At 42.0% G+C, this 23,064-nt stretch overlaps 1 protein-coding gene across 3 annotated transcripts in view; it reads right to left on the minus strand.

Moving 5' to 3' along the window:
* smpd4 (sphingomyelin phosphodiesterase 4) overlaps window positions 1-23,064 on the minus strand; it is a 73,525-nt gene that overhangs the window by 21,757 nt on the left and 28,704 nt on the right. For 2 of the 3 annotated variants that reach the window (XM_060843835.1, XM_060843837.1), the window contains 5 exons: window positions 22,303-22,395; window positions 14,819-14,970; window positions 8,819-8,909; window positions 7,579-7,679; window positions 1,433-1,596 (listed from right to left, as the gene is read on the minus strand). In XM_060843835.1, coding sequence (XP_060699818.1) covers window positions 1,433-1,596; window positions 7,579-7,679; window positions 8,819-8,909; window positions 14,819-14,970; window positions 22,303-22,395 — 601 coding nt within the window. The remainder of the gene's footprint in view (window positions 1-1,432; window positions 1,597-7,578; window positions 7,680-8,818; window positions 8,910-14,818; window positions 14,971-22,302; window positions 22,396-23,064) is intronic. The other variant, XM_060843836.1, reaches the window with a different exon arrangement.

Raw genomic sequence — 23,064 nt, forward strand, 5'->3', positions numbered from 1 at the left:
AAAGCAGTTGAGACTAAAGCATTGAATCTTTGAGTCATAGAGATATATAGCATGGAAGCAGACTCTTTGGTCCAACTCGACCATGCCAACCAAAAATCCTAACCTAATCTAGTACCACTTGCCAGCACCTGACCCATATCCCTCCAAACCCTTCCTATTCATACACCCATCCAGATGCCTCTTAAATGTTGCAATTGTACTAGCCTCCACCACTTCCTCTGGCAGCTCATTCCATACACATACCACCATCTGCGTGAAAAAGTTGCCCCTTAGGGTTTCTTTCATATTTTTGCCCTCTCACTCTAAACCTATGCCTTTCTAGTTCTGGATTTCCCCACGTCAGGGAAAAGATTTTGTCTATTTACCCTATCCATGCCCTCATAATTTTGTAAACCTCTATAAGGTCACCCCTCAGCCTTCGACGTTCCACGAAGAACAGCCCCAGCCTGTTCAGCCTCTCCCTGTAGCTCAAATTCTCCAACCCTGGCAACATCCTTGTAAATCTTTTCTGACCCCTTTCAAGTATCACAACATCTTTCCAATAGGAAGGTGACCAGAATTGCATGCAATATTCTAAAAGTGGCCTAACCTGTACAGCTACAACATGACCACCCAACTCCTGTACTCAATACTCTTAGCCTGCCTGGCACACTCCCCTCATTCCTGATGAAGGGCTCTGGCCCGAAACCTCGAATTTCCTGTTCCTTGGATGCTGCCTGACCTGCTGTGCTTTAACCAGCAACACATTTTCAACACTAATAAAGGAAAGCATACCAAACGCCACCTTCACGAACCTATCTACCTGTGACTCTACTTTCAAGAAGCTATGAACCAGCACTCCGAGGTCTCTTTGTTCAGCAACACTCCCTAGGACCTTACCATTAAGTGTATGAGTTCTGCTAAGATTTCCTTTCCCAAAATGCAACACCTCACATTTATCTAAATTAAACTCCATCTGCCACTTCTCAGCCCATTGGCCCATCTGATCAAGATCCTGTTGTAATCTGAGGTAACCCTCTTCACTGTCCACTACACCTTCAACTTTGGTTCTTATGTTCACATCCAAATCATTTATATAAATGATGAAAAGTAGTGGACCCAGCACTGACCCTTGTGGCACTCCACTGATCACAGGCCTCCACTCTGAAAAACAACCCTCCACCACCACCCTCTGTCTTCTACCTTCGAGCCAGTTTTGTATCCAAATCCTTGCTAACCAGGGTCCCATGGGGAACCTTGTCAGACTAAGAAAGCTTAGAATTAATTCTTAGGGCAAAAGAGATCAAGGGGTATGGGGAGAAACAGGAATAGGGACTGAGATGGATGATCAGCTATGATTGTATTCAAGACAGAGCAGGCTTGATTGGTTGAATGGCCCACTCCAATCTGCTATGTTCCTATGATAAACAATAGTGTCATAATCAATTCTTACCTTCCTTGATCATTTCAGCAAGGTTGGGCTGACTGTACACTTTGGCCACTCGATACACCATCAGTGCATTCTTGGGACTGACAAGGTCAGTGCGCAATGCTCGATTCAAAAAACCTTGGAAGAGTTTTGTGAACATCAGCAGGTTGTCCTGCACAAAGGGTGCCCTGTGAGATAGAATGAATGGTTAGAAGCAAGACAGAAATAATCAATCACCAATTAGATTGTGACAATTGAAAACCGGAAGAATCCTCCACACACCATGGTTCCACAAGGAATGCTCAAACACCAACAAAATATGGTGTCCTCAGAATAACTACTCAGCCCATTGTGCCCGTGTCTCTGTTAGCTCTTCAAACTGAGCAATCCACTCTAATCCCATTGCCTAAATTTTTTTAATCAACTCGGCTACATATTCTTTTTACGTGATGTTGGAATCACTTTCCAATATTTGCATGGAGCAACAAAGCATTTATTTAAAACTCCCCCTTTGCTCTTGCAGAGACAATCTTCATATCTGCACCTATGTTTCTGATTGCCAACCACTGGGAACAATCCTTCATCTTTCAAAGTCTTTAAAGAATTTTAAAGTATCTACCATCTTAAAGAAAAGTTGAGTAATGCACAACTGTTGTTTTTATCTGCTTGGGAGAGAGGGAAATAAAAGATGACATGGAAAGTTTAAGGAATGAAAAGTGGTCTTTGCAATGAAACAATATACTAGCAGATTGATTGCTTCAGAATAAATTACACCAAGCTTAGTGAGCCTCAGCCAATGAAAGCAGCATAGTACTCGCTCAAACATATTTACACAAAAATAAACCTGATCTTAGAAACATCTTTCAAATAAAATAACAGAACAAAATCCCAGCTCCTTTCCAGTTCAATCAATTAAAGACAATTCTAACTGTTGCATTCTTTTGGAACTTTGGAGAAAAAAAAAGTCAAAATAACAGCACTTTAAAAAGGGAGAGGAACAGACAAAGGAAGCACATGGTGAGGTCGGTGTAGGAGAGAGAGAGAGAGAGAGAGAGAGAAACCCCCATTGCTAACTAAAACAGCGGTGAACCTGCACAGTTACTGCCTTTGCTGTTGAATTCATCTATCGCTGGGCATCGGAGTGCGTCTGGGAAAATTAACAAACAGTGAAATTCACAACTGATTCACAAATTCACAACAGGAACCTGTTGGAGAGGTCACAGCACTGAGACAGAATAATGGATATTTTAAATGTGGCCTTACAGTAAGTCTGCAGTAGTGAGTAGAGTGGGTTCTTTCTTGATTATTTGTTTTATTGAGACATGTCTCTTGATTAAACTTAAAATATAAGCCATGAGTATTAATTTAACCTGGAGCAGTGTTTTGTAGAGGAATATTTTCTGGGTCTGTACATTGGAAGAAGCAAAAATGGCCTTTAGTAGAGTGATGTGCTCTTCTTGTTGGATGTGGGAGTTTAGGGAGAGTTTATGAGTTATTGAGGATTATATCTGCAATAAATGCCGTTGGTTGCGAATCCTATCAGATCAAACGGATCGGTTGGAAAGACAGTTAGAGGCAATGAGGACTTTACAAGAGCAAGGGGATGTGATGGATGGCAGTTATAGAAAGGTGGGCAAATCTCAGATACAGTCACATAGATGGGTTAACTCCAGGAAAGGTAAGAGAGGTAGACAGGTAGTGCAGGAGTCTTCTGTGGCTATCCCCATTTCAAACAAGTGTGCTGTTTTGGAAAACATAGGGGATGATGGATTCTCAGGGGAACGTAGCACGAACAGTCAAGTTTCTGGTATTGAGACTGGCTCTAATGCAGTGAGGGGTACGTAGGGTTCCAACAGATTGATTGTGTTAGGGGACTCTCTAGTCTGAGGGACAGACAGACATTTATGTAGCCAGCATGAAAAATTAGAATGGTGTGTTGTTTCCCTGGTGCCAGGATCAAGGATGTCTCAGAGAGGGTGCAGAATGTTCTCACGGGGGAGAGGGGCCAGCAAGAGATCATTGTCCACATTGGAATTAATAACATAGGAAGGGAAAAGGCTGAGATTCTGAAGGGAGATTACAGAGAGTTAGGCAGGAATTTAAAAAGGAGGTCCTCAAAAGTAATAATATCTGGATTACTCCTGGTGCTACAAACTAGTGAGGGCAGGAATAGGAGGATAGAGCAGATGAATGCATGGCTGAGGAGCTGGTGTACGGGAAAAGGATTCACATTTCTGGATCATTAGAATCTCATCTGGGGTAGAGGTGACCTGTACAAGAAGGATGGGTTGCACCTAAATGGGAAGGGGACTAATATACTGGCAGGGAGATTTGCTAGAGCCGCTTGGGAGGATTTAAACTAGGAAAGTGGGGGCGGGGGGAGGGGATCCCAGCGAGACAGTGAGGAAAGAGCTCAATCTGAGATTAGTACAGTTAAACACAAAGGTGAGTCAAACAGTCAGGACAAAGCAGAGAACAAGGTACGACTGATAAATTATTTCAATGCAAGAGGCCCAACAGGGAAGGCAGATGAACTCAGGGCATGGTTAGGAACATGGGACTGGGATATCATAGCAATTACAGAAATATGGCTCCGGATGGACAGGACTATTCCAGGATATAAATGCTACAGGAAGGACAGAAGGGGAGGCAAGAGAGGAAGGAGGTGGCATTTTTGATAACGTATAGCATTACAGCTATACTGAGGGAGGATATTGCCAGAAATACATCTAGGGAAGTTATTTGGGTAGAACTGAGAAATAAGAAAGGGATGGTCACCTTAATGGGATTATATTATAGACCCCCTAACAGTCAGAGGGAAATTGAGAAACAGATTTGTAAGGAGATCTCAGTTATCTGGAAGAATAATAGGGTGGTTATGGTTCGGGATTTTAACTTTCCAAACATAGACTAGGATTGCCATAGTGTTAAGGGTTTAGACGGAGAGGAACTTGTTAAGTGCTTACAAGGAAATTTCTGATTCAGTATGTGGATGTACCTACTAGAGAAGGTACTCTTGAGAAATAAGGCAGGGCAGGTGACTGAGGTGTCAGTGGGGGAGCACTTTGGGGCCAGCGACCATAATTCTATTCGTTTTGAAATAGTGATGGAAAAGGATAGACCAGACCTAAACGTTGAAATTCTAAATTGGAGAAAGGCCAATTTTGATAGTATTAGGTAAAAACTTTCAAAAGCTGATTGGGGACAGATGTTCGCAGGTAAAGGACAGCTGGAAAATGGGAAGCCTTCAAAAATGAGAAATCCAGAGAAAGCATATTCATGTTAGGATGAAAGGAAAGGCTGGTGGGTATAGGGAATTCTGGATGATTAAAGAAATTGAGGCTTTGGTTAAGAAACAGAAGGAAGCATATGTCAGGGACAGACGGGATAGATCGAGGGAATCCTGAGGAGAGTATAAAGGCAGTAGGAGTATACTTGAGAGAGAAATCAGGAGGGCAAAAACGGGATATGAGATAGCTTTGGCAAATAGGGTTAAGGAGAATCCAAAGGGCTTTTACAAATTCATTAAGGGCAAAAGGGTAACAAGGGAGAGATTAGGGCCTACCAAAAATAAGTAAGGCGGCCTTTGTATGGAGCCACAGGAGATGGGGGCGATACTAAACTAGTATTTTGCATCAGTATTTACTGTGGAAAATTACATGAGATATAGAATGTAGGGAAATAGATGGTGACGCCTTGCAAAATGTCCATATTACAGAGGAGGAAGTATTGGATGTCTTGAAGTGCATAAAAGTGGACAAATCCCCAGGACCTGATCAGATGTATCCTAGAACTCTGTGAGAAGCTAGGGAAGTGATTGCTGGGCCTGTTACTGACATATTTGTATCATCAATAGTCACAGATGAGGTGCTGGAAGACTGGAGGTTGGCTAACGTGGTGCCACTGTTTAAGAAGGGTGGTAAGGACAAGCCAGGGAACTATAGACCAGTGAGCCTGACATCGGTGGTGGGCAAGCTGTTGGAGGGAATCCTGAGGGAGAGGATGAACATGTATTTGGAACAGTCAACATGGCTTTGTCTCACAAACTTGATTGAATTTTTTGAAGAAGTAACAAAAAGGATTGATGAGGTCAGAGCTGTAGAAGTGATCTATATGGACTTCAATAAGGTGTTCGACAAGTTCCCCATGGGAGACTGGTGAGCAAGGTTAGATCTTAATGAATACAGGGAGAACTCACCATTTAGATACAGAACTGGCACAAAGGTAGAAGACAGAGAGTGGTGGTGGAGGGTTGTTTTTCAGACTGGAGGTCTGTGACTAATGCAGTGCCACAATGATCAGTGCTGGGTCCTCTACTTTTCATCATTTGTGTAAATGCTTTGGATGCGAGCATAAGAGGTACAGTTAGTAAGTTTGCAGATGACACCAAAACTGGAGGTGTAGTGGACAGCAAAGAAGGTTACCTCAGATTACAACGGGATCTTGATCAGATGGGTTCATGGGCTGAGAAGTGGCAGATGGAATTTAATTTAGATAAATGCGAGGTGCTGCATTTTCGGAAAGCAAATCTTAGCAGGATCTATACACTTAATGGTAAGGTCCTAGGGAGTGTTGCACACCTTGGAGTGCAGGTTCACAGTTCCTTAAAAGTAGAGTTACAGGTAGATAGGATAGTGAAGGAGGTGTATGGTATGCTTTCCTTTATTGGTCAGAGTATTGAGCACAGGGGTTGAGAGTCATGTTGCAAATGTACAGGACATTGGTTAAACCACTGTTGGAATATTGCATGCAATTCTGGTCACCTTCCTATCGGAAATATTTTGTGAAACCTGAAAGTGTTCAGAAAAGATTTACAAGGATGTTGCCAGGGTTGGAGGATTTGAGCTATAGGAAGAGGTTGGATAGGATAGGGCTGTTTTCCCTGGAGTGTTGGAGGCTGAGGGGGTGACCTTGTAGAAGTTTATAAAATCAAGAGGGACATGGATAGAACAAATAGACAAAGTATTTTCCCTGTGGTGGTGGAAGAAATAGAGGGTATAAGGTTTAGGGTGAAAGGGGAAAGATATAAAAGGGACCTAAGGGGCAACCTTTTCACGCAGAGAGTGGTACATGTATGGAATGAGCCGCCAGAGGAAGTGGTGGAGGCTGGTACAATTGCAACATTTAAAAGGCATATGGATGAGTATATGATGGGGAGGGTTTAGAGGGATATGAACTGGGTGCTGGCAGGTGGGACTAGATTGAGTTGGGATATCTTGTCGGCATGGACGGGTTGTACCTAAGGGTCTGTTTCTGTGCTGTACATCTCTATGACTCTAATTTAGCTGGATCTTGCCACTTCCCATTCACTGTGTTAGGTGTGTGGAATGTACTGCCACCAGTGGTAGTAGAGTCAGATACATTAGGGACATTAAAGCAACTCTTGGATAGACTCATGGATGATCATAAAGTGAAGGGTATGTAGGTTAGTTTGATCTTAGAGTAGCATAAAAGGTCAGCACATCATCAAGGGCAGAAGGGCCTGTACTGTGCTGTTCAACAATTTTGTGTAAATACACAGAAGTAGCAACAGGAAAGCATGATATTTCGTCATAACACAAAAGGATATGGACAAGTGCAGGAAATGGGGATTAGTACACTTTTAGTGGTATTTATGTCGATGAAGACTCGATGGGCTAAAGGGCCTTTTTTGCACTTTATCAATCTATGAATTGGCCCAAACTGTCAGATCAGCATTTACCCCCAAGTGAGCAAATGGTTTGACCAATTTTAACCAGCTGTTCCCAAATCTAGTTTTTGTTTTGGGGGTGGGGCGTGCAGTGAACATCTTGACAAAACCATTTCCAATTTACTTCCACCATACAAAACTAAAATACATCTGCTTCCTAACTCCTGGCAGATCAAAGATTAATTGGTGTAAACACATTTGTTTGTAATATCTGCAGTGTTAGGTACTGCACCTTATAAAAGATAGCTATTGTTTGACATAATGGGTGGTGTACTGCTTTTAACCTGGAGAAGGGGAAAGAGAGGAGCATGGCCCAGAGATCCCATGCTCAAAAATATGAATAATATAAAGAAATAGCTCTCCACTGAGAGCTCAAAATTGGGTATAAAGTGAAGATGACTCGAGCCAAGTTAGAAGAGTACCTTTGCTTGCATTTTAACTGTAATTGCACTGTTATATCAAAGTCTTCCATGTGATTTACCATTTGTCTGGTATGCTGCGATCCATAGAATCAATCAGGCTGAATGGTTTATCTCCGGCATACCTCCATGGCTGCAGATAGCTCAACCACGTTTCCAAAACCTGCAGAGAAAAACTGAACTATTAAAAAGAGGCAAACATTAAAAATTGAACCCTGTCTCCAAGGAATCTTTTTAGTGTAAAATCACCAGGCTGTACGATTATAAGTTTTGAACTTTAAGTTGGATTGTGTCTGAAAATTGAAGCTATCAAGCAGATTCATCAGAATGAAATCATAACTTCTTGTTGTACTGGTGATGGCAGCAGAATTAACAGCATTACACTGTCATTCTACACAGCAAGGGGTCGCTGATTTATATATATATTCCTGTGCAGGGTGAAATTTTAAAGATCCATCAAAGGAACATTGCCTTTAATAACTAACAGCTATATTGCTTTGCTTTGTCTTCCAAATTGTGACCAAATGGATTTGTGAATAGACTGAAGAAAAGAATCCATTTGCAACCCAGGGACTGCCTGTCCATTGGCAGCAATTCACTCAACACAGACAAGGGTTATATTGCGATCTGCCAGAGCACAAGTAGTTCAAAATGTTTTAATGATAATCTGGACTTTGTCCGATATTGTAAAACAGCTGACAGCTTTGGTCAAAGTTGGGATTTAAGGAGGGTCTTGAAGGTGGAGAAGCAAAAGGATAGAGGAAAGGAGGTTCATCATTTGAGGGCAGAACTACAAATGGTGCCGATAGATGGGAAAGAGAGGGCTAAGAATTCTTGGGAAATTTTAGGGCTGGAAAAAACTCGAGGTGATAAGACAAGGATGAGAATTCAAGTTTGATCTTGGCTAATCATACTTCAAAATTCAGTCAACCACTTGTTGTTAAATCATTTCAGTCTGGATCATTAAGTATGATCAAGGCTGAGATAGGTTTCTAATCAGTAAGGGAATCATGGGTGATGAAGAAAAGACAAGGAAGTTGAGGATTATCAGATCAGCCATGATCTCAATAAATAGCAGAGCAGACTTGATGGGCTGAATGGCCTAATGCTGCTCCCATTTCATATGGTGTGTTGAAATTCAGTTTCTAGCATTGGAACACAGCAACAGTAGAGCATGGCAAACATCCCTACTGTTCAATCTAGTGTCAGTTACTGTGCATTGAGGAGTTCAACATAATTCCAACTTTTATAGGCAGTTCTGAGGTACATAATAAAAACATGCAGTGCTCAGTTGCAACATACCGCTCTAAAGGAGGCATCCAGAGGCCAGTGACTGAAACATTGTTGCAGGAACACATACAACTTCTGCTGAAGAAAGCATGAAATCACAGCTCTGCAAGAAAATCAAAGCAAATTATTTTCACATTAACTAAGCAGTCATGTGCAAGAAGTGGAGAAAAACTACTTCACAGAATCTTAATTTTCATGATCAATTGGTGTAATTCAGCCTGTAACTTCCTCCAACCCACAGCAGGAGCCACACGATAAAGAACAGCAATGTACTAAAGCAGCAAACAACACATCTACATTTACTACTGTCATTCACCTCTTAGACACACTCAGGTACACACAGAGTAATAGATGTGAACAGGTTAGTAGACCTTTCAATCCAAGTCATCCTTGCTGACCAGATATCCTTAATTAATCTAGTTTCATTTGCCTGCATTTGGCCCATATCCCTCTAAATCCCCTATACACATCCAGATGCCTTTTAAAATGTTTTAATTGTATTGGCCTCCAATACCACCTCTGGCAGCGCATTCCATACACGTGCATTCCATATCTGCGTGAAAATATTGCCCCTCAGGACCCTTTTAATTTTTTTTTCCCTTTCACCTTAAACCTGTGGCTTCTAACTTTGGAATCCCCTATCCTGGGGAAAAGACCTGTCTATTCACCCTATTCATGGCTTTCATGATTTTGTAAAGCTCCACAATATCACCCGTCAGCCTACAAATGCTGCAGGGAAAACAGCCCGAGCCTATTCACCCTCTCCTGAAAGCCCAAACCTTGCAACTATGGATCTTTGTACATTGTCTCTAAAGCCTTTCAAGTTTCACAACATCTTTCCTACAGCAGGGGATCCAGAACTGAATGTCATATTCCAAACATGGCCTAACCAATGTCCTGTAAGCCACAATATGACCTCCCAACTCCTATACTCAGTACACTGACCAATTGAGGCAAGCGTAGCAAATGCCCTCTTCACTATCCTGTGTACCTGCAATTCTGCTTTCAAGGATGCATGAAGCTGCACCCCATGGTGTCTTTATTCAATAACACGCTGCAGGACCTTACTATTAAGTGTATAAGTCCTGCCCTGATTTTTCCTACCAAAATGCAGCACCTCATATATATCTAAATTAGACTCCATCTGCCAATCCTTTGCCCATTTGCCCATCTGATCGAGGTCCTTTTGCACTCTGAGGTAACCTTCTTCGCTGTTTACTAGAGCACCAATTTAGGTGTCATGTGTAAACTTGCTAACCATACCTTTAACATTCATATTCAAATCATTTATGTGAATGACAAAAAGCAGTGGATTCAGCATTAAATTTTACGGCACACTGCTGGTCACAGCCCGAAAAGCAACCACCACCGTCTATGCCACAAGGACACTGCTACGTAAAAGCCCATGGTGTTAGGGGCATGCATACAGGATTGGCTGACTAGCAGAAAGCATGGAGGGGGGATAAAGGGGTTTTTTTCAGGATGGCAACCAGCAACTAGTGAAGTTCCGCAGGGATAGATGTTGGGACCACAACTATTCAAGTTATACATAAACAGTCTGGACGAAATATTGAGGGATTGTTGCTAAGTTTGCAGATGACAGAAAGGTAGGTGGATGACAGGAAATGGAGATGCTGCAGATGGACTTGGGACAGGTTGAAAAGTGGGCAAAGAAGTGGCAGATGGAATACAATGGGGCAAAGTGTGAGGTTATGCACATTGGTAGGAAGAATAGAGAGATAGAATACTTTCTAAATGGGGAAAGGCTTTGGAAATCTGAAGCACAATGGAACTTAAGACTCCTAGTTCTAAATTCTCTTAAGGTCAATAAGCAGGTTCAGTTAGCACTTTTGTAGGCAAATGTAGGCAAAAGGGGACAAGAATACATGAGAAGGGATGGATTGCTGAGGATGTATAAGGTTCTGGTCAGTCTGCATTTGAATATTGAGAGTAGTTTTGGGCCCTTTATCTACAGACGGATAGACTAGCCTTGTTGGGTGTCCAGAGGCAGTTACAAGAATAGTCCTGGGATTGAAAAGCTTGTCATATATGGAATGATTGAGGATTCTGCGTCTGTACTCAATGGAGTTTAGAAGGGTGTAAGGGGAACTCATTGAAACCTGCAAATATTGAGAGACCTGGATAGAGTGGACACTGAGTAAATGTTTCTGCAATGGAGAGATTCTAACCTGGGGCACAACCTTAGAGTGAAGGGCCGCTCCTTTAAAACTGAAGGGGGAATTTCTTCAGGCAGAGTGTGGCGAACCTGTGAATGTCATTTCAGTAGAGGGCTGTGGAGGTCAAGTCATTGACTATATTTAAGAGAGAGGTAAAAAGGTTCTTGCTTAAGAAGTGGATCAAGGGTTATGGGGAAAAGACAAGTGTTGATAATGGTATATGGGGTTGAGAACTCCATCAGAGACCATTGAATGTCAGAGTAGACGCAACAAGCCGAATGACCTAATTCTCTTCCTATGTATTATGGTCTATGTTACACAGTCTGGCAAATTGCTCCATATGTTCATCTCTGAGAATGTCACTCCTTCAACAATCAACTTACAGTCAGAAAAAATGTTCTTGGATTTAAATGCAAGTATGCTGGCTGATTTAAAAGAATATTCTGAACCTTGTGTTTTTTCCTATTTCTCCTCATGACAATGGAGTTTCTCCAGTTTTCCCTCAGTGCATTTCCTTTAGATTTTAATCAGTCTTATTGCTCACCGATACCCTCCTGTGATACTTTAGGAAGGTTTTTGGTGAACAGACGTTTTCATGTGTGGCCTAACTAAGTACTCCAGCATGAATTAACAATTGTCCTTTTGATAGATTTTTAATCAGTTTTCCCTACCATAAATGGCAATGTCATAATCTTCCCATTCTAGATCATTCATCAGCAACACAAGGCAGGCAAGTGTTTGCTGAGGCTTAAAAGCTGGCACTTGAGATACCATTTCAGAGCTTTTAATGGAAAGTCTTCATGTTCAGGCAGTGTGCATCTAATAATAGACAACATGCATTAAAATAATCACAGAAGTTACTGCAACTGTAACCTCAACATAGCTCTTCATTGCATCCGTGGCTGCTCTAACCTTTCCTCAATACCTTCCTGTTTTATTTCAACATTCTGACTCTTATTTCTCTCACAGTAACTCAGTTCTGCTCCCTCTTGGTTTAATATCTCTCCACATTTCCGTTCTGCTCCCGCTGCTTCAAAGAAGATGTCTTAGATGAATTACAAGTGTCTTTGGGGATGGAGGTGGGGAGAGAATGGGGAAGGACAGACAGAGAATGATGGTTCATCAGTGACCATCTATCAGAAAGCAATGTCCTTTGAAGTTCAACAGCTGATGAGAAAACAAGCAGCAGTGCTTTCAGGAAGGCAGACTGTTTGGAAGAGGGTGAGGAGTAAAGATAAATCACTTTCCTGATGGTCCCTTAACACATGAGGAAAGGGTACCTACAGTGCCATTACTGCAGTATCAGTACAATGGGAGGAAAGACACATTCGGGAGACACATATCACCTAGCTCTTAACATGGCATGAGAAGCAATAAATTGAAGGTCTGCTTGTATTATTGTATTATCCAGTGCATGGCGTATATGTAGCATTTTCACAATTAAACTATGGAGAGATGCAAATTAAAAGAAACATAATTAAAGGACAAAACACTCAGGGTCAGAGGTGGGGACTCAACCCTTCTAATTCAGTGCAGCAAAAGTGGACTAATTTGGAAATTGCACTCAGTAAAAGTTTAGTGAGAAATTTTACTGAATCCTTTTGTACCTGACTTTGATACAATGAAGCAACTAGGCACAGTTGTGAAATTAAAAACACAACATCAATACAAGTTTTGTTGTTTGATTAAACAATTGAGGCAAGTTAGCTCCACTATTTACATAAATTATTTGGATACGAGCATAAGACGTACAGTTAGTAAGTTTGCAGATGACACCAAAATTGGAGGTGTAGTGGACAGCAAAGAGGGCTACCTCAGATTACAACAGGATCTGGAACAGATGGGCCAATGGGCTGAGAAGTGGCAGATGGAGTTTAATTCAGATAAATGTGAGGTGCTGCATTTTGGGAAAGCAAATCTTATACACTTAATGGTAAGGTCCCAGGGAGTGTTGCTGAACAATGTGACCTTGGAGTGCAGGTTCATTGCTCCTTGAAAGTGGAGTCGCAGGTAGATAGAATAGTGAAGACGGTGTTTGGTATGCTTTCCTTTATTGGTCAGAGCATTGAGTACAGGAGTTGGGAGGTCATGTTGCGGCTGTACAGGACATTGGTTAGGCCACTGTTGGAATATTGCGTGCAATTCTGGTCTCCTTCCTATCGGAAAGATGTTGAGATACTTGAAAGGGCTCAGAAAAGATTTACAAGGATGTTGCCAGGGTTGGAGGATTTGAGCTACAGGGAGAGGCTGAATAGACTGGGGTTGTTTTCCCTGGAACATCAGAGGCTGATGGGTGATCTTAGAGAGGTTTACAAAATTATGAGGGGCATGGATAGGATAAATAGGCAAAGTCTTTTCCCTGGGGTCGGGGAGTCCAGAACTAGAGGGCATAGGTTTAGGGTGAGGGGGAAAGATATAAAAGAGACCTAAGGGGCAACTTTCTCACACAGAGGGTGGCGTGTGTATGGAATGAGCTGCCAGAGGATGTGGTGGAGGCTGGTACAATTGCAACATTTAAGAGGCATTTGGATGGGTATATGAATAGGAAGGGTTTGGAGGGATATGGGTCAGGTGCTGGCAGGTGGGACTAGATTGGGTTGGGATATCTGGTCAGCATGGACGGGTTGGACCGAAGATTCTGTTTCCATGCTGTACATCTCTATGACTCTACTGATCAGTGCAGGACCTGATCTAAAATATTTAATAACATTGGCTGGAAGTAGTCTCATGACTCTCTTGTTGGGAGAACTTGATGCTGACTTAGGCAACACCAAATAGAATTACTTCGGAGCACAGGTTCCACAGGAACAGGTAATTTAGCACCTTCAGCCTGTCCACCATTCAGTGAGATCATGATTGATACTTGTCTTCTCCCATTTCAATTCCATTTGTTAACAAAAACTATTTTAAAATTTACAATTGATCACGCATATCAACTATCCACCCAAGAGAGTTCTACATTTCTCCTACCATTTCTTTGAAGAAATATTTCCTGATTCAATCCTTGAAAGGTCTCACTCTCAGTGTTACACAGTGCCTAGTCCTTAACTCATCAAAAAGCAGTTCCTCACCATCTAACCTAGTTCCCTTAATATCCTGAAATCAAATTATCCTTCAGCTAATTCCAAATTTTGAAGCAATACAAGCCCAGCTTACTTAATTACTTGCAAAATTACGTGCTTTGTAAATTAATGTTTGGAGTCCACACAACTGTCTGGTAAATCTATGGTCCATTTTCAATGCATTTAAAGATGCTTGCAGCACCATAGGTGTGGTCTTACTGAGGCTTTGCGCAGCAGCATGACTTTTATTTCCTTGTCTTTAAGGTACAAAGTCCAGCAATCCATTAACCTTTGCATGCTCTGCGATTGTTGAGAACCTTTTTCAAACATGTATACCTTCACCTCCACACCCCAACACATCTTCACCAAAATCCCAAATCCCAACAAAAATATTTTTGAACCCTCACCATTTCTAACTTTTCATCATTTAAAAGGTACCTAACTTTTTAAGGTTGAAAGTGAATGATTTTACATGCACATTTGCTGCATTTTTGTTTGCATGCAACCATTCAAAGTTCCCTCATAATTTTAAGCTTCCATCTGCATTTTCACCAAACTGTCTTTCATTGTGCCATCAGCAAACTTGGACATGTGGCTTTTAATGCGACCATCAATAATAACAGTACAATATTTGGGTATCATCATAGAGATTCTTGCTGGACATGAGTTATATCCTGCCATTTGAGGTAACTGCCCACTATCTCCACTCAGTCTCTACTTCAGTCAGACTGAAATCTTCAGAAATACACAATTCATAAAAAGAGATGACTAACCTCTTGAATTCCTCCAGTGGACTCGCAGTGTGAGAATGAGTTGAAGGTGAAGGCAAGGCTTGCTCTGGTTTTAGGCTATTGGAGAAACAGTGGAGATGCTTGACCAGTAGCCTCACCATGAGCACATGCTCCTCTGTTGGAGTGAAGGGTTCCTATCAAATATAGAACAGATGTCAGAAAATGCAGAGAGCATGCAGAATCATAATTCAATGCTAAGGCAGTAACTTAATGTAAGGATCAACTTAATTAAATGTATCTCCTTCTCAGGACCAGTTTTGACTGATCTCATATCTAACCTGCACAATGACAATGGCAGAGTTAAATAATTAAACTAACATGCACCAAAAACAATAATTTATCACCTAACTCTGTTCACTCCACAAGAACAATTGCATGGTCACTGACTTTCCTTGCTTCTCGCTTTTTCCTAGGAGCATCAGAAATTGTTAAGTGCAAAATGGGCTGACACCTTGGTCCTATCATCTGCAAAGTGGCCTGCTCATGCAGCACTTCATCCAAATTCTCAGATCTTATTCAAAATAAACTCTCACTCGTGTGTAACAGGCTCATTCAGCCACAAGATCCCAGATTTCCTTTCTGATCTGTGAAATTAATAGATTTTGACCAGGATGACAGTCAGGGCTCATGATTGGAAGGTTCCTGTTTCTAACTGTGATGCTGTGGCCGCAATTTGGGTTGTGAGAATGTGTGAAAACCAAGCGCAAATAGCTGAGGATAAGGCTGCATTTTCAGCCTGCAACTAAATGGCCAACATTCACAATGTAGTTTCACAACTGAAAAGGGACCAATTAGTCAAGAGGAGGTTCAAGAGTCAGTGATTTCAGGGACCAAAGAGGGAAGGAAACCTCGTTAAAACTAAGCACAGGGAAACCGAGATAGTAAGGACTGCAGATGCTGGGAGTCAGGGTCGATAAAACGTGGAGCTGGAAAGGCACAGAAGGTCAGACAACATCGGAAGAGCAGGCAAGTCGACGTTTCAGGTTAGGACCCTTCATCAGGACTGGTCACAGACACAGTCATCAGGGGTGAGGTTGGGGAAAGATAGTGTAATTCTTAACTGAAAAACACATCCAGTGACGCAATGTCCAAATCCTGTTAACTGGGAAGTGCACTGGGAGACTGTGGACTATATGATTGGAGAAAACTGACAATGGGTGGCCTGTACTATTAGCTCAGTCACCGTAAAGGGGAAAGGGACATGAGGTATGAAAGATGACACTGAATAGAATGATGCTGAATGAGTCATTTTCTCAAAGAAGAACATTAAGCATTGGATCAAATAATGAAAACAACACTGTTGCTTCAGCATAGCTCATTGAATGTTATTCTAGGACAGGATGCTTCTGCCTTTGCTTTGAATTGGCAAGTTTCATGCTGTTTATTTGTTAACGTTTTCCTCTGGGTTCCGCTCCAAGCAATGGGGCTGGAATTTGCTCTGTTCTTTGACTCAGTAACTATCTTCAGGACCAGCCTAGATGAGGAGCACAGCCTTTTACATATCAATTGGTCCAGCATTTTGACACCACTTTCTGCACTAACAGTTTCACTTCAACATCCAAAGCTTGAAGGTCAAGCTGAAGCATCAAAAACAAAAAATACTGATCACATCGAGCTATGCTATGGGAGACACCTGACTGCATCTGCTGTATCCCAGATAGAGTATAATAATGGTAATTCAATATAAATGTCACATTATATAACAGGGTATAATTCATATTACCTGGCAGAGGTGCAAACCCTTTCTGCAGATGCTGGTTATCATTTCAACCTTACCACAGGCAAGATGTTCTGATGTGAAGTCACTACAAACATTCCCATGCAATAAATCACCCACACCAAAAATAAAATTCACAGAAAATACTGAAATGAAAACATTTAAAGGCCAGGATTTGTCTTGGATCAACAAGATGGTCACGGTGGCTCAGTGGTTAGCACTGCTGCCTCACAGTGCCAGGGACTTGGGTTCGATTCCAGCCTCAGGCGGCTGTCTGTATGGAGTCTGCACACTCTCCCAGTGTCTCTGTATGTTTCCTGTGGGTGCTACATTTTGCTCCCACAATCCAAAAATGTGCAGGTTAGATGGATTGGCCAGCTAAATTGCCCATAGTGTTCAAGGATGTGTAGGTTAGGTGCATTAGTCAGGAGTAAATATAGGCTAATAGGTTAGGGGAAGGGGTCTGGGTGGGTTACTCTTTGGAGAGTCAGTGTGGACTTGTTGGGCTGAATGGCCTGTTTCCACAACATAGGGATTCTATAATTGGGGAAAGGTCACATTTGAAATAGAATGTTATAATTCATTACTGAGTCTGTTGTGCAGAACTTTACTGTATAAAAACAGTTATTAATTATCAAGTTTATTTCTGGCACCAACAACACTCTGCCTACAAAAGAGTGTGTTTGGCACCGTTTCCATCTCAAGCAACAGAACACACATCATGTAGGCTGGTTCCATGTACAGCGTACACTGTCAACTCCCAACAGGAGCAGGGTGAGAACTGACAGGAAATATTGTTGGAATACGGCGTGCAATTCTGGTCTCCTTCCTATCAGAAAGATGTTGTGAAACTTGAAAGGGATCAGAAAAGATTCACAAGGATATTGCCAGGGTTGGAGGATTTAAGCTATAGGGAGAGGTTGAATAGGCTGGGGTGTTTTCCCTGGAGCATCAGAGGCTGAGGGGTGGCCTTTTAAAGGTTTACAAAATTATGAGGGGCATGGATAGGACAAATAGACAATTCTTTTCCCTGGGGTCAGGGAGTCCAGAACTGGAGGGCATAGGTTTAGGGTGAGAGGGGAAAGATATAAAAGAGACCCATGGGGCAACGTTTTCACACAGAGGGTGGTATGTGTATGGAATGAGCTGCCAGAGGGAGTGATGGAGGCTGGTACAATTGCAACATTTAAGAGGCATCTGGATGGGTATATAAATAGGAAGGGTTTGGAGGGATATTGGGCCAGGTGCTGGCAGGTGGAACTAGATTAGGTTGGGATATCTGGTCGGCATGGATGGGTTGGACCGAAGGGTCTGTTTCCATGCTGTACATCTCTGTGACTATGACTCTATGCTGTATTTATTAACAGCCCGTAACTAAAGTCATCCAAGAGAAATGCTGAACTGAAACATCTACATCAGTAGAATGCTAACACACCACAAAGAAAGCCACATGGTAAATGGGCTTTTAACCAAGGCAACTTGTAAATAAAACGCTTCATACATGGCAAAACAACAGAACTTTGGTAAAATAAAGTAATGCTCAAAATTTTAGTGCCAAAAGATGATCTTGTTTTTTAGTAGATAGAAGCAAAGACTCGTCTCATCCAGCCTTGAGAGTTTCTATGTTTCCAAGTGTAGCTCTCTTGGGTACTTATCTTGCAAGCATCCAAACTATAATTCCTCATAACCTCACATACTTAGATCTTGAAGGTGGCAGGAGAAATTGAGAGATGGTCAGTAAAGCATATAAGAGCGGGTTTTGAAAAGATTTGCAGCTCAGGTTGAGGTTTTGGATGTAGGTTTGCTCACTGAGCTGCAAGGTTCATTTCCAGACGTTTCGTTACCCTACTAGGTAACATCTTCAGTGGACCTCAGGCAAAGCAACGCTGAAACTTCCTGTTTTCAATTTATGTTTCTTTGGGTTGGGGACGTCATTTCCTGTGATGATATTATTTCCTGTGGTGAAGTCACTTCCTGTTCCTTTTCTCAGGTGGTGGGAGATGGGGTCTAACTCTATGTGTTTGTTGATAGAGTTCCAATTGGAACACCATGCTTCTAGGAATTCTCGTGCATGTCTTTGTTTGGCTTGTGCTAGGATGGATGCAAGTGTGCTGGAAAAGCACAGCAGTTCAGGCAGCATCAGAGGAGCAGTAAAATCGACGCTTCGGGCAAAAGATGTGTTTTCCCAGCCGAAGTGGTGTCCTTCCTCATCCGTATGTGAGGATACTAGTGAGAGAGGGTCATGTCTTTCTTGTAGCTAGTTGGTGTCCATGTATCCTGGTGGCTAGTTTTCTGCCCGTTTGTCCAATGTAGTGTTTGTTACAGTCCTTGCATGGTAATTTATAAATGATGTTAGTTTTGCTCATTGTTTGTATAGGGTCTTTCAAGTTCATTAGCGGTACCAGTGGGGTACTGCAAGGATCTGTGCTGGGACCGCAGCTTTTTACAATATATGTTAATGATATAGAAGACGGTATCAGCAATAACATTAGCAAATTTGCTGATGATACAAAGCTGGGTGGCAGGGTGAAATGTGATGAGGATGTTAGGAGATTACAGGGTGACCTGGACAAGTTAGGTGAGTGGGCAGATGCAGTTTAATGTGGATAAATGTATGGTTATCCACTTTGGTGGCAAGAACAGGAAGGCAGATTACTACCTCAATGGAATTAATTTAGGTAAAGGGCAGTAGAGAGAGATCTGAGTGTTCCACCAGTCAATGAAGACAAGCATGCAGGTACAGCAGGTAGTGAAGAAGGCTAATAGCATGCTGGCCTTCATAACAAGAGGGATTGAGTATAGAAGCAAAGAGGTGCTTCTGCAGCTGTACAGGGCCCTGGTGAGACCACACCTGGAGTACTGTGTGCAGTTCTGGTCGCCAAATTTGAGGAAAGACATTCTGGCTATTGAGGGAGTGCAGCGTAGGTTCATGAGGTCAATTCCTGGAATTACCTTACACTGAAAGACTGAAGCAACTGGGCTTGCATACCCTTGAGTTTAGAAGACTGAGAGGGGATATGATTGAGACGTATAAGATTATGAAAGGATTGGACACTCTGGCAGAGTGTTTCTGCTGATGGGTGAGTGCCGAACCAAAGGACACAGCTTAAAAATACGGGGTAGACCATTTAGGACAGAGATGAGGAGAAACTTGTTCACCCAGAGAATGGTGGCTGTGTGGAATGCTCTGCCCCAGAGGACAGTGGAGGCCCAGTCTCTGGATTCATTTAAGAAAGAGTTGGATAGAGCTCTCAAAGATAGTGGAATCAAGGGTTATGGAGGTAAGGCAGGGAGCGGATACTGATTAGGAATGATCAACCATGATCATATTGAATGGCGGTGCAGGCTCGAAGGGCTGAATAGCCTACTCCTGCACCTATTGTCTATTGTTTTAGTGTGTTGCAGGGTTTGTGGGCTACCATGATGCCAAGGGGTCTGAGTAGCCTGGCAGTCATTTCTGAGATGTCTTTGATGTAGGGCAGAGTGGCGAGGGTTTCTGGACGTGTTTTGTCTGTTTGCTTGGGTTTGTTGCTGAGAAATCGGCAGACTGTATTCATTGGGTACCCATTCTTTTTGAACACATGTCCAGAAACCCTAGCCACTCTTCGCCTGAGGCCCACTGAAGATATTACCTAGTAAGGTAATGAAACTTCTGGAAATAAACTTTGCAGCTCAATGAGCAAACCTACATCCAAAAGTATATAAGACCTTGATTTCATAGATAGAGGCGCAGATAACACAAGAGAAGTGGTGCTGAACCTTAAGAAAGCTTTGATTTAAACCACAACTGGAATATTGCGTCCAGTTCTGGTCATACTTAAGAAAGGATAGGAGGGTCTTTGACAGAGTGCAGAGGAGGAGATTTATCAGAATGGTTTCAAGGATCGGGGGAGGGGGGGGGTGGAAGTTTAGTTATAAAGTTAGGTTGTAAAAGCTGGGTTTGTTTTCTCTTGGAGCAGATATGGAGGGGGGATTTGACAGAGGTACACAAGATTAAGACAGGCTTTGATAAGGCAGACAATGAAAACCTGTTCCATTAGCTAGGGCCACAAATGTAAGGTTTTGGTTCAGAAATCGGATGGGAAATCTAAGAACAATTGTTTTTACGCAGCACAGCAAGTGGTAATAGCTTCAAATTTCCTGCCTGTGAGGGCAACAGAAGTGGAGGTGATAGTGATTTCAACAGAGAATTGGATGGGCACTCGAGGGAAATAAATCTCGAGGCACTGGTGATGCAGGATTACACAAATAGATGGATTGGCGAACCAGGGGCTGAAGTCTTTCCTCTAATTGATAATGACCATTTATTTAGATTCCCTCACTTAACAATTCCAAACCAGTCACACACTGAATAATGTTCCTTGACTGAAGCGTGAATCGATTTGTCAAAGTATGAAGGTGATGCTGGCTAAGGTACTATTTATTGCCCATTCTCAATTGTCCTGGAGAACATGGTAGGAATGCACTGACCTGAATTACTACAGTCCCAGTAATGCAGGTATACCTACAGGAGTATTCACTGCTATTAGGGAGGGAATTCCAAGATTTTCACCTAGCAATAGGGCAGGAACAACATAATTCCAAACAGGATGATGCATGGCTTGAACGAGAACTTGAAGGTCGTGGTGTTCCCTTGCACATATTTTCCTGGTTTCCTAGATAATAGAGGTTGTGAGTTGTGAAAGTGCAATTGAAAGAGTCTTATCTACAGGCCCTGCTCTTCAAAATAGCACATGAGCATTTTTACATCTACCTGAGGGGCAGAAGCCTCCCTTGATTGGTAACAGCATAAGTTTTTGATAAGTTGTTTTGATTCTAAATGTCCAATACTGCTCTGTCCTCCAATAGCATGATCTGTCTCCATATACTTCTGAACAGGTTCCAACTCAAAATACAGGCTCTAATATGACCAATTGTCTTAATTTGATGGCCCTTTTCCTCTCTTTCCAATCGCTCAGGAGTTTCAATTAGTCTCAGCCTGATTCTCCCACTTAATGTCTTCCTCCATCATCTCACTTTTCTTCAGGTCTCATCCACTCAATGAAAAATAATTGTAATTTTTTTTAAAAAGGGAGCATTTTCTAATGTCCCTCTCAAATAAAATCAACAATTTACTCCTCTCGATGAAACTTCTTGTAATATTTCAATAATTAAATCTCAAAGACTTAAGAGTTCTTGTTCATCTTCTGCCTGACCCTGTCCAACAGCTAGAGACAGTAAGGCAGGAAAATATTCAGTCAATGCATTGGGATTCGGATGGCACAGAGAGTCAACTGCTGTTAAAAGGAAGAGTTTTAAGCATCAGGGAGAAAATCAAGGTCCTGGTAAGCAGCATCAATGAGAAAGCGAATCTACATGAGACAGCAAGGCCATGAAATGGGATTAATTATTTAAAAGCATGTTACTTAGCAGATGTTTCTTCAGCACATTTTTCTTGCAAGAGTCTCTTGTCCTTCAGTGGCCAAATAGTAGCATTTTACAATGTGACACAAATTGAAGCAAAGGTTAAGTAACTGGTCTCATTTCACAGTTTCACAGGCCCACAATCATCAGGCTTATGCACTTAGTACCTGATTGACAGCCTCAGTTAAGAGTCTCATCATGGGACAATCTACTTCCTGAAACATAGCAGACTCTGCCCTGTACCCAGGAGTCACTGATTGGCACTATTGGATAGCATAGATTCTCAGTTTTACCATGTGGCTGACAAGATTAAATTAAGACACCAAAAATTAAAATAAAAAGGTACTTGGTAAGTGTGGAAGGTGCCATGGCCAGGCAGTGGTGATGCAGAGTTGTACTGAGTACTGCAAATACCGAGGCGGTACTGTAGCACTTCCAACTGGGGTTAGCATCCAAAAATAAGACAATACAAAGGGAAAGCATTAACCGAGAGAGACACAGAGAGAGAGAGAGAGAAACATTATAAACACAGCAAAATCAACATTTAAACATTCATTCATTGCTAACATGGACATCTTTAACACCCTTTATGGCCAAACTCCAGCTTCTAAAAAGCACAACTGAAAAAACTAGCAGTTTTAACAGCCACTGGATCAAATGAGATTGAAAGTCAATAATGGTATCAGGTGTCAGATAAAGTCAATAGGCAGCAGATTGGAATGGTGCCCAATGACCAAGCAGAACATTGTACTGATGTGGGCTTTAAAAGTGAGATCATTGCATTAGTGAAACAAATTATTGCTCCCAGGCTAACTTCAAGAACCAGGAGCTATGTCAGTGCTGATCAAGTTCAGTCAACAATGCTCCCCTGCATAACAACACACTCAGGATAAGGCCAGCACAGTTCAGATGCAGAGTAAACTGCCCTCTACAGTGCTCAATAAGTCAATAGATTCAGACTATAATCAGATTGCATCAGGGGTTTCAATTTCATGTGAGGTCCATCAGTGAGATCAATCGCCTGCCCCATGTCTGGTACCAGGACAATATCAAGGCACTAATATTTGCAAATGAACCACGCTTTAAGCATGGCAATAAAACTGTTTTT

Source organism: Hemiscyllium ocellatum, chromosome 24 (genome assembly GCF_020745735.1).
Source record: "Hemiscyllium ocellatum isolate sHemOce1 chromosome 24, sHemOce1.pat.X.cur, whole genome shotgun sequence".
In the NCBI taxonomy this organism is placed as follows: Eukaryota; Metazoa; Chordata; class Chondrichthyes; order Orectolobiformes; family Hemiscylliidae; genus Hemiscyllium; species Hemiscyllium ocellatum.